This window comes from Microcebus murinus, chromosome 11 (genome assembly GCF_040939455.1).
Source record: "Microcebus murinus isolate Inina chromosome 11, M.murinus_Inina_mat1.0, whole genome shotgun sequence".
Taxonomy (NCBI): domain Eukaryota; kingdom Metazoa; phylum Chordata; class Mammalia; order Primates; family Cheirogaleidae; genus Microcebus; species Microcebus murinus.
This window is the reverse complement of record NC_134114.1, coordinates 81,656,180-81,677,957: the sequence shown is the minus strand read 5'-3', so window position 1 is coordinate 81,677,957 and position 21,778 is coordinate 81,656,180. Positions and strand designations below refer to the sequence as shown.

General features: G+C 35.7%; 1 protein-coding gene across 5 annotated transcripts in view; it reads right to left on the bottom strand.

Moving 5' to 3' along the window:
* The window catches only part of FER (FER tyrosine kinase), a 382,557-nt gene that overhangs the window by 267,216 nt on the left and 93,563 nt on the right, over positions 1 to 21,778 (bottom strand). For 3 of the 5 annotated variants that reach the window (XM_012790246.3, XM_012790244.3, XM_012790243.3), the window contains 4 exons: positions 19,408 to 19,591; positions 15,658 to 15,795; positions 14,973 to 15,092; positions 3,304 to 3,426 (listed from right to left, as the gene is read on the bottom strand). In XM_012790246.3, coding sequence (XP_012645700.1) covers positions 3,304 to 3,426; positions 14,973 to 15,092; positions 15,658 to 15,795; positions 19,408 to 19,591 — 565 coding nt within the window. Of the gene's footprint in view, positions 1 to 3,303; positions 3,427 to 14,968; positions 15,093 to 15,657; positions 15,796 to 16,166; positions 17,223 to 19,407; positions 19,592 to 21,778 lie in introns of those variants that run through there. The other 2 variants (XM_076008261.1, XM_012790249.3) reach the window with 2 other exon arrangements.

The window sequence follows — 21,778 nt, the reverse complement described above, 5'->3', positions numbered from 1 at the left end:
ATGGTAACAAAAGGTAACAGAATTTGGGTTAAACAGGACTCATCCCCCGAATAGCTTAACATACCTACCCCTTCTAACTTATTCTCCTAAGAATGCTATTCAAATCCTAAAATCCAGCAAATGCTATGATCAAAAAGACGGAAGCTATGGAGGTTAGGAAATGCATTTTCTAGCACTTACTAGCTATGTGATTTTAGGTAAGTTATCTAAACTCTCAAAGCCCTATAAATAAAATATAGGCAATCACACAGAAGGCAAGTAAGATAGTAAGCAATGAGTTCATATATATAAAATATCCAGCATAATTATCTGAGCATAATTGGCACAGAATAAGATCTCAGGAAATACTACTTTCCATATATCCACCACCCTTCAAGCCCCATTCTTCTTACGCCCATTCTCATATCCTGATAAATATAAACAGGTGGAAGAACATGGATTATACTAATTATGTAGATGAAAAGAGAGGAAAAGATTTGAGTCAAGAAAACTTGCCAAAAACTCAAAGAATGTCATAACTTCTAGATTAAGGGAGCCCTTAAAGACAACATCCTCCAACAACAGACATCCTGGTGAGAGGTCAAAATATTCTATTGTCTTTCTTTATATCCACTAAATTTTTAAATGAGTCATTTTCAATGTGTGCATTTATAAAACTATAAAAAGTAGAGCCACTGTGTCATTTGTAAATACGTGAAGAGATTCGTTCACAAATAGAGAAAAGCAAAAGCTAATTATTTTCCTTAATTTTATATGTGCAATTGTTAATAAGTTTTATTTTATCAAATAGAATCATCAGCTGACACAATACTGAAATTTTCAAGATTTATTCTAGAAATGCCCAGAAAACTCACATTTTCCTGTTCTCATCTTTAAAAGGCTCATTGATTTCAATATGATATTGCAAGAGACTAAACGTGTGCCACCAAAATTCAAATGTTAAAATCCTAACACAACACTCCACCCTCCCCATGCCCCACTCCCACCCCCGCCAACCAAGGTAATGCTATTAGGAGGTAAGGGCCTTAGGGAAGTAATTAGCTTTTATGAGTGGAGCCACATAGGATGAATAGGATTAGTGCCCTTATAAAAGGGATCCCAGAGAGCTCTCTCATCCTATCCTATAAGAGGATACAAGAATAAAGCAGCCTGCAGACTGGAAGAGGGTCCTCACATGAATCCAACTATGCTGGCAACCTCATTTCAGACTTACAAACTGCAGAACTGTAAGAAATAAATTTCTGTCCTTTATAAGTCACCTAGTCTATGGTACTTTGTTACAGCAGACCAAACTGAGTAGGACAGAAATTTAATACTAAGTTATAATAAGAGCTATAGTATAAACAAGAAAAGTAGGACTCCTAATATTCTGTGTGGCATAATAGAATAGTTTGTTGCCTTCACTGAAATAAGGAATACTAAGAGTGTAACTAGGTTAGGCTGAGTTGGGTTGAGTTGTATTGAGATTTTTAATTCAGCCTTAGACATGAGGAATTTAGGGTACTTCTAAGACATCTAAAGAAGCATGTCCAGTAGGCAAATGACTACGTGGCCATACAGTACACAAGAGAAGTCTGAGTGACAGTAATAAATGGGTCATCTTCAGGAGATCATCTAGGTAGAGTGTTCAGAGAGGGAAATGACATAGCCTAGGGTCATGGCTTCAGTAACTCTAAAATGGATTGGCTGGGCAGAGGAGAATGAATCTGCAAAGGAGTGGCCAGAGAGAGAGGAGTAAGATCTGAGATTTTGACTTTCAAAGGCCAAGGAAAAAGAAGGTCAGCAAAGTCACATAATACAGGGTGTCCCAAAAGTTGCTATACATAGGGAAAATGGAAACCAATACATAGCTTAACCCATTTTCCCTATGTATGGCAACTTTGGGGACACTTGTATTATATTAAGAGTTCAAATGAGACAGTTGCCAAATTTACCTGGAAATGTAGCAGTCATCAGTAATCTTAGAGATACCTATATCTTAAAAGATATATGGGCCTTGAAAACTAAGTGGGAGGTGAGAAAAATGAGTGAGCATAATCAGTCTTAGAACAAGTTTGACCAAGAAAACAGAAGACAAAGATAGTATTGGAGGAAATATGGAGACTAAAAAAGAATTATTTGGTGTGGGTGGAGAGGCTGGAGATTGTTTTTAGGAGTCAAGACTTAAGCAATAATATATTTAAAAAGTGAGCACAAGGACCCAGTTAAGAAGAAAAGGTGAACATAATATAAATAATGTAAAATTTCTAGGAAAGTAAGAGATGACAGGATATAAAAAGCAGGCACAAGCAATGGACTTAGGACAAGAAACAGTTCCTCTACAGAAATAATGAAAGAGAATGGGAGAATGGATGCAAGCATCAGTGGATTTGGATTTCTAGTCACAGAAAATGAGGGAGTTGGCACCTAATGCTTCTAATATTTTCTAGAATGTAGAAGTCCATCTGCTGACTATGATAAAGGAGATAAGGAGATCAGAGATTTGAGAGAAGTAGAAAATATCTGAAAAGTGCAGAAAGTAAGAGCAAGTATAGAACACAGAAATCTCATACATCACAAATTCCTTGAGAGTCTTGATAAATCAAGCCAGTTGTAAGAATATGACAGCAAGAAATTCATATGATCTAGTCAGGATTAGAAAAGCCATACCAGCAACCACCGTCATAGGTGCAAACAATTACCAAACTCAAATTAGAAATTTTAATTTAAGATAAAAGGTTAAATTTTGAAGCAGCAGAAAGCATAATGAAATCAGTAAAAAAAACAAGAGTATACCCAAGGCAAGTAATGTCAGAGGACTCAGCAATATATTTACAAATCTATAATTCAGCAAGACAAAAATAGCACTGCAAATCTCAGAGTGATTTTTATCTACTTTCTATTTTTCAGTCTGTTTGCTTCCTTTTAACACAGTAGAGTCAATTTCTAGGTGGTATTTCTCTGCTACTTTCTTAACAGAGGACTTTATAATGGGCCTGATAAAAAATGGATATGAGAAAATAGAGACAGGCCTTTAACAAAGGATTTCTGGAAAATAGTTCAATCTATTAAAATATTGAGACACATGATCAGGATGGTATATTTATAAAAATGCAGAATCATTTTGCCTGAGGATACTATATTTAAGAAACCACAGAATAATTTTTCTAGAGTCCTGGAAATACACTTGATTATATAAAGTTTTATACTTAAAATGAAAATTTCAGTTTCCAGAAATGTTATATCCATAATACCATATAACTGAAATATTTCCGTAAAATTATATCAATAAAACTTTCTTCAAATTGTTTTTCTTTTACTCACTCGGACTTTTTTTCACAGGTCTTAGAAGATTCTTCAATTCTCTTCTCTAGTTCCAGGACAGCCTCTTCCTTATTTAAAAGCATCTGCTGTGTCTGCATAAGTTCTTCTGCTAAAGTTTTCAACCTAGAATGAACAGTTTCCTCAGTATCAATCAATAGGTTAATTACATTCACTTTATACATACCTAAAAAGCATTTATACATCTTCTAAGGTTGTGATGTTCAAAACAGTAGCCACATAATTTGATTTAAATTAAATTAAAATTTCAGTTCCTTGGTTGCATTAGTTACATTTCAAGTGCTAAACAGCAACATGTGGCTGGCTAGTGGCAAAAATGAATATTTTAATAATCACAGTAAGTATTCTTGGGAACGCTAGTCTAGAGAATATTATTTCATCACATAGAAAAAGAGAAATAGAGACAGAAAGTAAAAAAAGAGAACAAAATTAAACAAATACATGCCATGTCTGAGGAAAAATGTATAGTGAAAAGACCATGCTTTTTGTTTTCAAACAAACTCACATTCTGGCTTTGCCACATTTTATCTGAGAACCTGGGCAAATTCTTAAGCTTACTGAATTTATTTTCTCATTTTTAATTTTAGTACAGTAACAGCTGTCTCATAGCATTGTTTTGAGGATCAAATGAACCAATGTATATATAATGACTGGCACTATAACACTAACAAAAGGTAACTAGTATTATTTCATATATTATCTCAATTAATCTTTACAACAATCTTATGAGATAGACATTATTAGAATTATTTTAGAGAAAAAAAAGTGAGGCTCAGCTGTGTGGCAGTTAAAATTGATGGTAAGCTATTTCTATTTTCACATATTATAATAATGCTTTAGTAGTAATATCAATTTGAAGACAATTTAATACACGAAATTAATACTTAAAGACCAAATAATCATCTAAATAGATGCAGAAAAAGCATTTGTTGAAATCCAATACCCTTTCATGATAAAAATCCTTAACAAACTAGGGAGAGTAAGAATATATCTCAAAATTATAAAAGTCATATATGACAAGCCCATAAATAACATTATACTAACTGGGAAAAAGTTGAAAATATTCCCCTTAAGAACTGTAACAAAACAAGGATGCCCAATGTTACCATTTCTATTAAATATAGTATTGAAAGTCCCAGCCATAACAATCAGGTAACAGACAGAAATAAAGAGCATCTAAAACATGAAAGAGGAGATCAAACTATCCCTGTTTGCTGATGATATGATCATGTATCTAGAAAACCCTAAAGACTTCTAGAATTGAAAAATAAATTCAGCAAAGTATCAGGCGACAAAATCAATGTACATCAATCAGTAGCATTTCTATATACTAATAACAGTCAAGCTGAAAGTCAAATCAAGGATTCAAAAATTATATATACCTTATATTCACAATAGCTACAAAGAAAATAAAATACCTAGGAATATACTTAACCAAGGAGATGAAAGATCTCTACAAGAAGAACTACAAAACACTGTTGAAATAAATCATGGCTCACAATCAAGATGGCAGACAAGAAACACCGCCAGACAGAGTGTCTCTGCAGAAAAGACAGATTCTAGCAGAAAGCAGAAGAAAGAAGCAAGAAGACAAGCATATATCAGATGAGGATCAGAAGGAGGGGTACCTAATACCACGGGAGACTCCACGGGAGGAGGTTGCGGAGGAGAACTGGAAGCAGAGACCTCCGGAGCAGCCTGGAGACCAGCAGCAAGGTTATGTGGAGCCATTAACTCTCCCCTCCCTTGCATCTCGGACTGCTGGTGGGCTCCCCAGCGGGTGGAGAGACCGGCAGACACCAGCCCAAAGATGGCCACTACCAGTGAGCGGTAAGCCTGTAGCAGACAAAGCACCAGGCTCCCAACTCTGGCAGGGCAATTCCTTGTGCACAGACCCGAGCCGCATAGCAGGCACCATATTGCCTCATTCTCCCCTGCCCTGACCCTATCGCCAGCTGCTGAGAGAGATAATATGGCCACCAGGCGGAGGCACTTATAGGAAATGGGACCTTCCCCTTTGGGGCCCTACAGCTGACTGAGGGGAACTCAGACAGTGAGCTCCCTACCTGCCAGCCCTCCAAGGTGCTGCTGGCACAGTGATACCAGGAGAACAGGGCAGACTCCGAGGCTGAGAGACATAGACCCAACTTGGGCTACCCGTGGGTGAATAGAGATTGGCACTCCTCTCCCTGGTGGGGATATAATTTGAACTCTGGGGCCCAGGGGTCAGACCTGCAGACCAGATCCCGTGCACCCAGGTCTCACATTGCCTGGGACACAGAAGGAATATATGCTAACAGCCTACTGAGGTGTGTGTGCCTTCAGGAGCAAATCGCCGCCCTAGAGGGCAACTCTCCTCCCAAAGGGAGGCCGTGTGTCCAGCCCAGGTGACGTTCCTGCGCAGGAAACTTCCCAGCCGGCATCGCAGCCAGGGGAGGCCCAGTGTGAGGTCTGGCCTGCTGGCAGAGGCCCAGGAGTAGCCGTGGAATTGGGGACAGTGGAAAGAAGCAAGGCCCACTCCAGACTGCGGGTCTCAGACAGCCCCATCCCACACACAGATTTTCTGACTGAGCAGGGCCATTCCAGCCCCTCCCTGATAGTTTTCCTGGAAGCAGAGAACAGAACTTTGACTCCTGCTAATAGCATTGGTGGTGCCTGAGGGCAGGCTTACCCAACCCAGCTCTGCCCAGACTCACTCCCAGACCAGCCCTCACTGAGAAGGAGAAAAGGACACACCTGGAAGTCCCAGAGCCCAACCGACCACCGGAGGCACTAGAGTGCCTCTCTAGAGGAACAAGAGCTGATAACAGGTCACTAAAATAACAGCATAGCCTGTTCCTCCAAGCAAGCGCCACCTACTGACAAGAAGGACATCCTGCACACCCTTTTCACAGCACCTACTGACTCATTATGCAGAGAGTGGTCGAATCTCGCCAACAGACACCACCTACCAGCTCAGAAACTAAACAAGGCATGTGAATACCCAAACAAAAACCTAAAGGAAAGAAGCAACAACTGATTGACATGGGAAGAAATCAGCGAAGGAACTCCGGGAATATGAAGAACCAAATGGAAAGCACACCCCCAAAAGTGGAGCACGAGCCCCCTAGAAACGAACACCAAACAAAATCAGGCAACCAAAATGACAGAAGAGGAATTCCAAATGTAAATCATAAGAAAATTCAAGAACCTACAAGAACAACTCAAAGAAACCACAAAAAGCCTCCAGGACCTGGAACAAAAGTTCCCTAAGAAATCGATACAATGGGCCGGGCGCTGTGGCTCACGCCTGTAATCCTAGCTCTTGGGAGGCCGAGGCGGGCGGATTGCTCAAGGTCAGGAGTTCAAAACCAGCCTGAGCAAGAGCGAGACCCCGTCTCTACTATAAATAGAAAGAAATTAATTGGCCAACTGATATATATATAAAAAAAAAAAATTAGCCGGGCATGGTGGCACATGCCTGTAGTCCCAGCTACTCGGGAGGCTGAGGCAGGAGGATCGCTTGAGCCCAGGAGTGTGGGGTTGCTGTGAGCTAGGCTGACGCCACGGCACTCACTCTAGCCTGGACAACAAAGTGAGACTCTGTCTCAAAAAAAAAAAAAAAAAAAAAAAGAAATCGATACAATGAAGAAAAGTTTAACCGAACTCCTGGAAATGAAGAATCAATTCAGGGAACTACAAAATACAGTGGAAAGTCTCAAGAACAGGGTAGATCAAACAGAAGAAAGAATCTCAGAGATTGAAGATAACACCCTCCAATTAAATAAATCAGTCACAGAGATAGAGCAGAGAAACAAGAGAAAAGAGCAAAGCCTACAAGAGATGTGGGATTATGTGAAGAAACCTAATGTGAGGGTCATACGGTTACCAGAAGGGGAAGAAGACACACACAAGGGTTGGACAAGCTAGTTGAAGATATAATAGAGGAAAATTTCCCAGGCCTTGCTCAAAATCTCGATATACAAGTTCAAGAAGCTCAGAGGACCCCTGGGAGACTCAATGCAAACAAGAAGACGTCACGACACGCAGTCATCAGACTGACCAAAATATCAACTAAAGAGGCCCTTCTAAGAGCTATAAGATGAAAGAAGCAAGTAACATACAAGGGAAAGCCAATCCAAATAACACCAGACTTCTCTACTGAGACTTTACAAGCAAGGAGAGACTAGGGCCCCATTCTCACTCTTCTGAAAGAGAACAATGCCCAGCCTAGAATCTTATTCCCTGCAAAACTAAGTTTTGTAGATGAAGCAGAAATCAAGACATTCTCAAATAAGCAAAGACTGAGGGAACTCACCAAGACAAGACCAGCCCTTCAAGAAGTACTCAAAACAGTGTTACCCATGGATCAGCACAATAAACACTCACGAATGTAAATCTACTCAAAGCTAAAGATCAAAGCACATACACTACAATGGCTCAAGAGAGAAAACAGAGCAACAAAGTTCAACCCAACATAATGAACAGAAATCTTCCCCACCTTTCAGTTATCTCAATAAATGTGAATGGCTTGAACTCCCCACTCAAGAGACATAGGCTGGCCAAATGGATAAAAAAAAACACAAGCCAAGTATCTGCTGCCTTCAGGAAACACATCTAACCTGCAAGGACACATATAGACTAAAGATAAAGGAGTGGAGAACAATATTTCAAGCAAAGGGAAGCTGAAAGAAAGCTGGCGTGGTGGTGCTGATTACAGATAACTTAGTTTTTAAATCAACAAAAGTAATAAAAGACAAAGAAGGTCACTATATAATGGTGAAGGGTACAGTTCAACAAGAAGACATAACAATTCTAAATATATATGTACCCAACCTTGGTGAACCCAGATTCATAAATCAAACTCTACTTGATCTAAACAAATGGATAAACAACAACCCCATAATAGTTGGAGACTTTAACACCCCACTGACAGCACAGGACAGATCCTCCAAACAGAAAATCAACAAAGAAATAATGGACGTAACCAGAACCCTAGAACAAATGGGCCTGACTGACATTTACAGGATATTCCACCCCAAAACCACTGAATATACATTCTTCTCATCAGCTCATGGGTCATTCTCTAAGATTGACCATATCCTAGGACACAAAGCATGTCTCAAACAATTTAAAAAAATAGAAATTGTACCGTGTATCTTTTCAGACCACGATGGAACAAATGTAGAAATCAATCCTAACAGGAGTCCTCATTTCGACACAAAGTCATGGAAACTAAACAACCTTCTGCTGAATGATCACTCCATAAACAAGGAAATCAAGATGGAAATCAAAAGATTCTGTGAACTAAACGACAAAGGTGACACAAGTTACCAAAACCTGTGGGACATAGCTAAAGCAGTCCTGAGAGGAAAGTTTATTTCCATAAATGCCTATATCCAAAAGTCGAAAAGATCACAAATAGACAACCTAATGAATCGTCTCAAAGAGCTGGAAAAAGAAGACCAGATCAACCCCAAACCCAGCAGAAGAAGTGATATCATTAAGATCAAATCAGAACTAAACAAAATTGACAACAGAGAAACTATACAGAAGATTAGTAAAACAAAACTTTGGTTCTTTGAAAAAATAAACAAAATTGACACACCATTGGCTAGAATAATGAAAATCAGAAAAGAAAAATCTCTCATAAGCTCCATCAGGAACAATAAAGGAAAAATTACAACTGATGCCACCAAGATACAAGATATTCTTTATGAATACTACAAAAATCTCTATGTACACAAACTGGAAAATGTGGAGGAAATGGACAATTTCTTAGAAACACACAGCCTCCCTAGGCTCAACCAGGAAGAAATAAAATTCCTGAACAGACCAATATCAAGTACTGAAATTGAAACAGCAATAAAAAAACCTCCCTATAAAGAAAAGTCCTGGACCAGATGGTTTCACACCTGAATTTTACCACACCTACAAAGAAGAACTGGTACCTATCCTGCAAAAATTATTCCACAACATTGAGACGGATGGAATTCTCCACAACACATTTTATGAAGCGAACATAACCCTGATACCAAAACCAGGAAAGAATGCAACAAAAAAAGAAAACTACAGACCAATATCCCTTATGAATATAGATGCAAAAATTCTCAACAAAATCCTAGCCAATCGAATCCAGGTGCTTGTCAAGAAAATAATTCATCACAACCAAGTGGGCTTCATCCCAGGGATGCAGGGATGGTTCAACATACGCAAATCTATAAATGTAATTTACCATATAAACAGAAGCAAAAACAAAGACCATATGATCCTCTCAATAGACACAGAGAAAGCATTTGACAAAATTCAACACCCTTTTATGATAAGAACACTCAACAAAATAGGCATAGACGGGGCTTACCTAAAAATGATACAAGCCATATATGACAAACCTACATCCAATATTATACTGAGTGGGGAAAAACTGAAAGCATTCCCATTTAGAACTGGAACAAGACAAGGTTGCCCACTATCTCCACTTCTGTTCAACATAGTGTTGGAAGTCCTTGCTACAGCAATCAGACAAGAGAGCAGAATTAAGGGCATCCAAATGGGAGCAGAAGAGATCAAACTCTCACTCTTTGCTGATGACATGATATTATACATAGAAAACCCCAAGGATTCAACCATGAGACTCCTTCATCTGATAAATGAATTTGGTAAAATCTCAGGATACAAAATCCCTACACATAAATCAGAGGCATTCATATTAGCCAACAACAGTAAAAGTGAGAACCAAATCAAAGACTCAATTCCCTTCAAAATAGCAACAAACAAAATAAAGTACCTTGGAATATATTTAACTAAGGAGGTAAAAGACCTCTACAGGAAGAACCATGAAACACTGAAGAAGGAAATAGCAGAGGATGTAAACAGATGGAAGAATATATTATGCTCATCGGTCCAGAGAATCAACATTGTTAAAATGTCTATACTACCCAAAGTGACCTACAGAGTCAACGCAATACCTATCAAAATACCATCATCATTCTTCACAGATATAGAAAAAAATAAGGAACCAGAGAAGACCCCGTATAGCAAAATCAATCCTAGGCAATAAAAACAAAATAGGAGGTATCAATTTATCAGACTTCAAACTATACTACAAGGCTATAGTCATTAAAACAGCGTTTTACTGGCACAAGAACAGGGACATTGACCAGTGGAACAGAACAGAGAAAACAGATATAAAACCATCCTCATATAGCCAACTAATCTTCAACAAAGCAGACAAAAACATACACTGGGGAAAAGAATCTTTATCAATAAATGGTGCTGGGAAAACTGGATAGCCACATGTAGAAGACTGAAACAAGACCCACACCTTTCACCTCTCACAAAGATCAACTCATGCTGGGTAACAGACTTGAACCTTAGGTGTGAAACTATTAGAATTCTAGAGAAAAATGTTGGAAATACTCTTCTAGACATTGGCCTAGGCAAAGAATTTATGAAGAAGACCCCAAAGGCAATCACAACAGCAACAAAAATAAACAAATGGGATCTGATCAAATTAAAAAGCTTCTGCACAGCCAAAGAAACTGTCAAGAGAGCAAATAGACAATCCACAGAATGGGAGAAAATTTTTGCAAGCTACACATCTGATAAAAGGCTGATAACTAGAATCTATATAGAACTCAGGAAAATCAGCAAAAAAAAAATCAAACACCCCTATCAAAAAATGGGCAAAGGACATGAACAGAAACTTCTCAAAAGAAGACAGAATAATGGCCAACAAACATATGAAAAAATATTCTACATCTCTAATCATCAGGGAAATGCAAATCAAAGCCACAATGAGATATCACTTAACTCCAGTGAGAATGGCCTTTATCAAAAAGTCCCCAAACAACAAATGCTGGTGTGGATGCTCAGAGAAAGGAACACTCCTACACTGCTGGTGGGACTGCAAACTAGTTCAGCCTCTGTGGGAAGCAATATGGAGATACCTAAAAGCGATACAAGTAGATCTACCATTTGATCCAGCAATTCCACTACTGGGCATCTACCCAAAAGATCAAAAGTCACTTTATGAAAAAGACACATGCACTCGAATGTTTACAGCAGCACAATTCACAACTGCAAAGATATGGAAACAACCCAAGTGCCCATCAATTCATGAGTGGATTAATAAAATGTGGTATATGTATACCATGGAATACTACTCAGCTTTAAGAAACAATGGTGATATAGCACATCTTGTATATTCCTGGATTCAGCTGGAACCCATTCTACTAAGTGAAGTATCTCAAGAATGGAAAAACCAGCACCACATGTGCTCATCAGCAAATTGGTATTAATGAATCAACACCTGGACATATAGGAGTAACATTTATCGGGTGTCGGGAGGGTAGGAGGGAGGAGGAGGGGATGGGTGTATACAACCACAACGAGTAAGATGTGCAATGTTTGGGGGATGGATATGCTTGAAGCTCTTACTCGAGGAGGGAGGGCAGCATGGGCAATATAAGTAACCTTAACACTTGTACCCCCATAATACACTCAAATAAAAAAAATAAAAAAATAAAGAAATCATGAAGGACACAGACAAATGAAAAACATTCTTTGTTCATGTACTGGCAGAATCATTATCATTAAAATGTCCCTACTACCCAAAGTGATTTATGAATCCCCATCAAAATACCAATGTTGCATTTCACAGATTTAGAAAAAATCATCCTAAGCTTCATTTGGAACCAAAAAAGAGCCTGCATGGCCCAAGCAATCTTAAGCAAAAAGACCAAATCTGAAGGCATCACATTACCAGACTTCAAATTATACTACAAGGCCATAGTAACCAAAATAGCATCAAACTGGCATAAAGAACTGTATATAGCATCTTTTCTAGCATCTGGCAAAGAAGGCAGATCTAAGATAGAGGAAATAGGAGAGGGGTGTTGGTAGGGAAAGAGAGAGGTTATAGATAATACAGACAAAGGAAGCAGCCTCAGATTTAAGTCTAAAGGTAATACAACCTAAAAGTACATGTGATGTGTAGGGCACAGTCTCAGATGTCCAGTGGTAGACGTTATCAGAGACTGAAAAATAGCCCTCAACCACAAGGTGAAATACTATGCAAAATATTTTCCTATAAATAGGAAATAAACAGTCTATAAATGATTGAGTTTAAGGTATACCTTTTAAAATATGGTTGATAAATAAATAATGAGATTATGATAAAAGTCTTTGTGGTACATATTCAGCTGGATAAAGACAGTAACTTTGTCATGCATACATCATAATACTTGATTTCTATCATAAAAGAGCTAAGTAATCTGTCCAGTTTCACAAAGAAAATTTGGCAAAGAATGATAATTTGCCAAATTATCCTCCTAAGAGGTTATATCAATTTACCTATGTGCCAGCACTTTATAAGAGGGCATATTTTTCCATACCTTACACAACACTGGGTATTATCAAATTATTTAATCTCTGCCAAACAAGGAGGTGAAATAGTCTCTTTCTTTTTAATTTATATTTCTCTAATTGTCAACAAAGAATATCTTTTCACAGGATTATTGGTAATTTGCATTTATTTTTCCAGGAACTACCTGTTCATTTGTTTCTTTCACTTCTATTAGAATAATATTTTGACACAATCAACAACTAAATTAATAATTTTAATGCTTCATCAAAGAAAAGATATTAGTTTAACTTTAAAGCTCTAGTATTATGATAAAAAGTAAGATTTTTCTAATTCTCATATTCAAAAAATACAAGGCCAAGTACCAAAAGACATAACTGAATAACTCTTTCTTGAAATAAAATCCTTGAGGAAACCCTAATCTTGAACTCATATCCTGAATACAAACATTACTCAATGAAATGTGACTAAAGTTTTATCTAAATAAGATATAAGCAATTAAATCTTCTATCACATTATCTATCTTTATTACATTTTTGTTCATTGGTTCATTACAGTAAGAAACAAAGATTTATGAGCATAACTAATTTTGTTATAAATTATACCCTGAAAGTAAGCAAACTCTTCTCTAGTGACAAAATTTCTGATTTTATATAAGGTTATAACAGACAGCTATTAATATTATTCATTTTACCACAGTATACTCCAATATGAATAAGCTCATTCTTTTTGGTGTTTATTATAATATATTGATCAATTTCACTATAAACCTCTGAGGGTATTAACCCTTACAACCTTATACACATTAAACATATTCAATAAATAAGTGAATAAGTTATTTGGGAACAATATAGTGATAACAAAACCCGGGCATAATCTATTCACATTCCTTCACCAAGCAGCACATGAATTGAGAAATGGAAAGTCTCTCTGTACAGCAACTGAGATACTGTGACATCTATTTTGTGTCATACATTCAACTCTGTTGTTTAGAGCAGAGTTTCTCAACCTCAACACTACCGATATTTTCAACAGATAGCTGTCTGTTGTAGTAGGCTGTCCTGTAAACTGGAGGATGTTTAGCAGCATGTATGGCTAATGTCTTCACATATTGTTGAATATCCCCTAGAATATAAAATCGCCCTGGATGTGAACTGCTGGTTTAGAGAAAATTAAAACAATAGTCAAAGTGAGACTCCTTTGGAGGGCATCAGAAACTTGGGGAACAGCTTTAAGAATCCCAATATGACTGCTAGGAAAAAGCACTCTAAGGCAGGGTAATCCTATACCTCCATTCCTCTCTCATCAGTTGTCATTCCACCATAATTATTAAGCCTTTGTCTTGTACAAGTGATTTGTGGGCAAGCATTTGTTAGTTTCTTCAATCCTATCTGACTAGCTTTATACATTCCAAATCCCTTTCTAAGAGCTAGACCCAGCACCCTACTATATATAGCTAATCATCTGTACTACTACAATGTTACTGAACAATAGAAAGGAAATTGTTTAATTATATTACCTAGGGACTTTTGGCTGAGTTATTTCGGGTAAAATTCCAATAAGTGAGATAAGTTCAATATTTAGGAGAAATGAATGCATAATCACTTCTAGCTGTGGTTCTGACACAAAGATAAGCACACACGATGATACTCATTAATAAATGTTTCAATGCATTGCTCCCGAACAAAATCAGGAGATAGGTTAAATATTTAAAGCACTTTATGTTTTCTAAATTCAAAAATAAACTATTAATTGCCTTTACTGTTTGAAAAGTACTAAAAACACATTAAGATTTCTCAAAATTCCCTTAAAATTGTATGCAACACACAAAAAAAGGTGAAGAAACTAATGTAATTGCCTATAATAGAAGACATTCATGTTTCAAAAGAAAAGAACTCAATAAAAAGTCAAATTTTTGTACTAAACACTCTGACATCAATGACACTCTTATCTCTAACATTCAGTGTCCTCATTTCCAAAATGGTTCTTCTAATAAGTTTTGAAGATTAAATGAGATAAAAAATAGTAAATTTTAAAGAGAATAAAGCATTATTCCAATGTAAATATTAGCAATATTGGGCAAATTAATATAACATTATACAGAACTCTAATCTTCAGAATTACCAAAATTAGTGACGATAATAAGTAAAATTAACATATATCTCAAATCATGTCACTCTGACCCAAAAATGTAATTCACTTTTCATTACTTATAAAAAAAGATTTGGAATTTTAAATATGATAAAGTATAACTATAAATCAACAATAACATTAATATTTAAACTGTTCAGACTTTCTAAATACTTACATTACTTGCAAACTTTCTGCTGTTAAATTATTCCACATGATCTCATTTGCCTGAAGATTTTCATTTTCTTCTAATAAGGAAGTATCAAACTCAATTTCTTGTTCTTTAGCAGTCGTTGTTCTAGTAAAGCATGCCAAATAATTTTGATCAATATGAAAATGCTATCACAATATATTTTAGTATATGCCAAAGGCAGAATATCTGTTCTTCCCCAAAATTATGTTAACAAAGTAAACACAAATAGCAAAAATCAAATTAAACTCTAGGCATGTAACTTGAGCCCTAGTTTCCTCAGTTGTAGAATGCAGATATTACCCTGGTTTATTCTTGTCACAGTTATAATGATTATAAAGGTGCAGTCATGAAAAGTAATTGGTATACCATAAAGTTTAATACACATAAAAAGTGATAGCATTCTTATTATATAAATGTTAAAAAGGAAATAGAATTTCAAGGACTAAATATGGATTTAGGCAATGATATACTACTAACTGACAAATTTTTAAATATAATTATATAAATTTGTTTTCATCAAGAAAAGACTTTGAGATAAAAGCAGAGAAATAAGTCTGAAATATCCCATGTCCTCATAAGCTCCTAAATATGTATTTTAATTTGATTAACTATTATATGATGGAAAAATAATATTATCATAACTCCTTAAAGAGGAATGAAAATATCATACCTGTGAACATCTATGAAATTATTGTATTCTGTACTAGGATCTATCTGTTCAACCGACATTTGAATCTCTTTATGGACATTCACTATTTCCTCTGTAACAAGACTGGTTATTTGGCTGTATTCATCAAATATACCTTTTCTGAAAACAAAAATAAAATTTTATAAATTTTAAAGTTTTATCAATAGAAACATGGGCCCAAAATGGATTCAGAACAATAAATATACCAATTTTTCCAGAAGGTAGTTCCATGCATCATCTTATTTCATACACCCGGAGTACAAGTACAGATTAGCAATTTACATTTGATATAATAATTGCAAATGATTTAGAATAAGGCATTACCTTTTCAAACATGTTTTTGATATATCCAAAATGTAGGGCCAACATTGATAACTTTCTATGATTAAATATTCTCATAGAAATTTTGGATTCCATAACATGAAACTCTGACCAACTCCTGACTCTTTAATGTTCCTTTCTAGTGTCTGCCACTTCCTCACGTGCCTTACCTGTTGGTTCTTCTCTTGCTCCTCTGGGACTCTCTTTTTTGTATATTTATTTCAACTGGTTCTATACTTTGAATAATATCTAAATTTCTTCTCCTGACCTCCAGTCAGTAGCAAAAATGTCATCAAGGTGATTAACCTGGTCTAATAAATGCAAAAGAAAAAAAAACTATTCCATCACAAAGAACAGATCCCTACTTAAAAATGCTATGCTATAAGAATATGCCATGGGTTATTAGTGGCCTCAACAGCAGATGTGGGAAGAAGATAAGCTTATCCTGTATATGTCCAAATAAATATAAAGCATTGTTGTTTTTCTTTTCCACAATCATTACTCTTAAAAAAAGTAATCCTTAATAAAGCTTCCTTTTTAAGAAGCATTTTCTCAATTACTCTCTCCTTTCTCTCTTTCTTTCTTGACAGGGTCTCACTCTTGTTGAGGCTGGTCTCAAACTCTTGAGTTCAAGCTATCCTCCCACCTTAGCCTCACAGAATGCTAGGATTACAGGCATGAGCCACCTTGTGAGCCACCACACCCGGCTCAATTACTTTATTTTAAATAGCAAAATACTGTTTGTGTAAAACATTAGAGTTAAACTGCTTCAGGCAATGCTAGTTTCAAATGACTAGAGAAATTATCTGCCAGATACAATTTAAAGAAAAGGGGGACATAGACAAATTTAATATATAGTTAGTCAATATCCCTGGAGTTATGACCTCCTAATTGAAAGTACTGAATGTTATTAATGTAAATGAGCCTATGTAGATAACTCTTATAAAGCGATACAGTAAATGGCTGTGATATGGAGAACATTAATCTTTATCTTTAAGACAGGAGAGAAAAAAGGAATCTCCTAATATTATATGAATAGGTACTTATCACATGAGATTCAATTTCAGTGATATCACCATGCTTGGATTTTTAAAATACTAAATCTAAAATAATGTATTACAAAATAAAGATAATATGCCTTGGGAAACAATTCCATATCTCAAAAACATGTTCTAGTGATGATAAAGATATTGTTATTGAAAATTCATGTGAACAGTTTGAAAATATATTGATTCATAAAATGAAAGTGGAAAAGAAAATATTTCTAAGTCAATGATAAATAATTTAAAGTGGAGATGAATAACTAAATTTACGAATCAAATATTTTAAGTAGACATTTCACTATTTTATCAACACTGAAAAGTTTACATATTCAAGTTGACTAAAAACACTTATTTTGTCGTCTTATTGTGAATATGGAGGATCACCTAAAATTTAATCTTACCTATAAACAAGTATATACCATCTAGTTATCTTCATACGTTTACATAAAGAGAAGAAAAAGTCAAGCAGAGTCTGAAAGGCAGCAAAAACAAACTTGACCTAATTTCAGAGGTGAATTCATTATTGCCCAAGACACATTGGGACCTACTTATCCCTGATCTGGATTATTTGTATGTAAATGGAATAATATAACTCAAGGACAGCTAGTTGTACTAAATCTGTTATGACACCAGGGAGCCCTTCAAAGGAAACAATGAAGCCATTTTTATTAAGGTTAATTAATACCAGGGTAACAGTTGATCAAATCTTAAGAGAATTTTTTTAACATTCCTCCTTTTGAATAAATTAATAAAATAGAAAGTGTATTTTCCCACACAAGTTGGAAAGCTTTACAGAAAAGAACATTTCTAATATAATTAAAATCTCCAACTTTTGGTAGCCCCAGGTATTCCTTGGCTTGCAGTAGACTAAATCCTATCTCTACCTTTGTTTTCACATGGTCTTCTCTGTGTGTCTCTGGGTCTCCTCCTCTCTTACAAGGACTCTAGTCAATGGATTTAGGGGCCACCCTAAAACCAGAATGAGTTCATCTAGAGATTCTTAACTAATTACATCTGCAAAGACTCTACTTCCAAATAAGGTCACATTCTGAGATTCTGGGTACACATGATTTTTCAGGGTATACTATTCAATCCACTACATCCTTCTCATAGAAAGAGTGCTGGGTTCATCAGAAGATCTAGCTTAAAGTTCCAGATCTGCCACCTCTTAGCTTTGTGATTTTGAGTCAGTCCTGGCTTCTCTGTCACATTTACAATCTGCTCTTCTTAACTCTCCAGGATACTGTAAGGAACAAGTGAGCAAATGAGCAAATATACATGAAAGTGCTTTGCAAACTATATTGTATTGTATGAAAGGAATATTTAACAGTTACTTTGGCACCTATAACTTACTCAATATTCAGGATTCCTCTTATAACATGAAAAATGTTCACAATCATCTTTCACATTAATTTACTGCTACACTTCAAAATACACTAAATTTAGGAGTTCATGTGATAATTTATGTAATTACAGATAAATTAACTAGAATACAAGAACCTGCACTTAACTGGCTGAAGTTCCTTCTCTCATAATTTACAACTTACTTGTCAACTTTATCTCCACCTGAGAGATAACCAACCACTTCTTTCTTCTCTAACTCTACTTCACTACTACCCCATTTCCTTTCCCTCTTCCTCAAACCTACACCTAGTCCACAGCAACTCTAACATGGAAAAATTCCCCATATACATTTTCAGTGAAATAAAATTGAATTTAGTCATTTGGAAAGCACTAAACTAGCTAATAAAGAAGATGAAGTTGACCAAAGGGTGGGTCATCCTTCCCTGTCGTCTTGTATCTGCATGCATGGTAAATGTTTGTGTATTTGACTTATTGATTAAATTATATTGTTAACTCCTTCAGGGCAAGAATTATAGCCTGCTCATCTCTATTTCCAAAAATACCAGGTAGCACACTTAGCATACAGTAAAACTTCAATAAGCATCTGTTGATTTTAATTTCATACAGAAACAAAGAACAAGAAGTTGGCAAATAAACCTTCAAAAAATCCTTTCCTTGAGGCTTCTCAGTTGTTCAAGATTTAAATACCCAACCCTCTAGAGGCAGACATTCACTCCTTAATACCTGTCAATTAATAACTTTTTTTTCATTTTAATTTTCAGCAAAACAAAAACATACAAAAGAAGGGCCATTTGGGGGGCTAGCTAGAAGGTTTAGGAGATGAGCACAAACTGAATGGACATCGGAAGTGAAAATCAAGAAGATCCAAGGTCTTAGATATCCACTGAGCTGAGTCAATAGCATCAACAGCAACGCTTATAAAGCTAAAGCTTAACTGGGACAGAAAACATGCTGAAGCCATTTTATGAAGGGATTTTTATGATAAATAGAAAATGTATCTTACAGTGATTTTATCATTTCTTCTTGCATCTTTTGTAAAGAGTCCAGAAGAAGAGGAAGTGTGATATCATAATACTGACTCTGATGAAGCTGTGCCCCTTTCAATGCCAACACATACTGATTATGCAGCATATGAAGTTTCATTGTGGCTTTGTCGTAACGTTCCTTGGCCTTTTCGGTTTCCTTCCCTGAAGAAACATTGAAGAAAGTTAGCAAAAAGCATAAGAAAAAAAGTTTTGTCTTCGCTACATACAAACTGGATTACCACTATTTTGTTTCATACATTTTATGAAAAATCAACAAAAGTTTGTTGAATATATACTGTGTGCTCAGCTTTATGCAAGGTACTACTGATTTGCCAGTACTCAGCAGAGAGTGCTATCAAGGAGGTTTGCAGGATATTCATGTGAATAAAGGTCAATGTACAACACAAAAAAATACAGATATATGATCCTTTTCATCTTCATATACCAAATCTTTTTATAGCAAATTGATGCAACAGTGCATATGAAACTGTAAAACCAAGAAAATAAGAGAGTTTGTAAATAATATTAAATTTTGTGCTCTGTGTTTGACCTATCAAGAAGACAAGGGTAGTCAGAAGAGGCTTTGTGAAGGAGACAGACATTAAAAGATAGGACATGTCTGGAAAAGTATAAGAAAGATAAACTAGACAATAGTTCTTCCCTGTCATCTTCCCTTTTTCCTTTCATTCCTTCCTACCTTTCATTCAATCAATTTTATTAACTGAACACCACTAGGAACTGTGCTAAACAATGGGATTTCAGCATTTGGCAAAACAGAGTCCTTGACACAGAGCCTGGTAAATTGGAATACTGAGTGAATACATGGAAAGAATAAACAATGTTACACAGGCAAGCAAAGAGATAAGCTTACCCAAAGAAGACAAGTTTTGAGGAAGTTAAGAAAATATGTCTGCACCAGTAGAAAATATGTCTGCACCAGTCAAGCTATGACTTGAAAATTAAGTGGAGAAATTGGGACTTCAAATGGAAGAAGTCTGGGAGATACTGATAATGTTATAAATTACAACTTTTTGTGGTTCCTTTACTAAGGTTATATAGAAAATATTTACAGATTCCCAATAAAATGAATAGATAGTAAATAAATGAAAATTTTAAGCAGATCTTAAACTTTTGATACAAATTGAACAAATATTTCTCATCAGTTTAGATCAAGGAAATAAACTTTTCAAAATTTTTACTAATTTAGGCCCTTCTTCCAAAGAAGTCCTGCAAATGAATCCTCTCCCCAGAAATGGATCTTATGTTGAGAATTTTTGACACCAGAAGCTCTCCTCTGCTGCCATTCCACTTAGACTCAGCAACCATCTGAGCATTATTATTCCCCATTTGAGAATCTCTCTAGCCCATAGCAAAAAGCAGAGAAAAAGTGAGGGGTTTTGCAGAGCAGGGAGAGTTCAGATGCTCAGACCATGCCCAGGAAGGGCAATTGAATAAGTATAATTCCCTTGACTTTCTCATCATCCCTCTAATTCTGAGGCACAGGAACTCCATCTAGATGGCACAAAAGAAAAAAAATCTTCCAGCAGACTAGTATGTCTCTACTACCAACAAATTCTAGTGTTCGCAAGTACTAGAACCATCACTGACCTCTAGGGAGCTGGACATAATTATTTTACATAATTCTTTAGCCATAGTCCATTAGGACATAGTCCATTACCTAGCTCCTACACATGTGGATATTAATAATTGTCCAAGTTATTCATAAAATGTTCCCCTAAATAATCTATTTCATTTTATAACATAAAGAACTTCTCAATGAGAAAATAATATTTTCATCAGAGTATCCAACTTATTACTGACTAGAAACAAGTTCAAACACTAGAATGGCAGGGAAGGAACAAGTATATTAATTCAATTCTGGCCTTAAGGAAATCAGAAAAAAACAACTAAACTTTAACCACCAAAAAAATGGTTTTTCACACTTTCTGACTACAACCCAGAGGATAATACATTTTATGTCATGAACCAGTATGTAATCATATAAATATTTAAATATATTACTTAAATATAAAATAATTCTCCTTAATATGAGGTATACCCTCAGATATTTTAAAAATTCTATTCTATTTGAATTTTGAACTTTATAAAATGTTCATCAGAATCCAATAAACTTTTTGCTTCATTTAATATGAATTCTCAGAGAATTTTTGAATCACTCTACATAGCACTTGGGACTATTTTATTAACTTGGCAATTAATAAATCACTTCAATAATACTCATTATGAATGATTCTTAACATTCTCAGGAATATATACTCCCACATGTTCAGTTACTATAATGATTTTTCACAAAAGAATATAATACCATTTTTATCTGTGAATACTGCT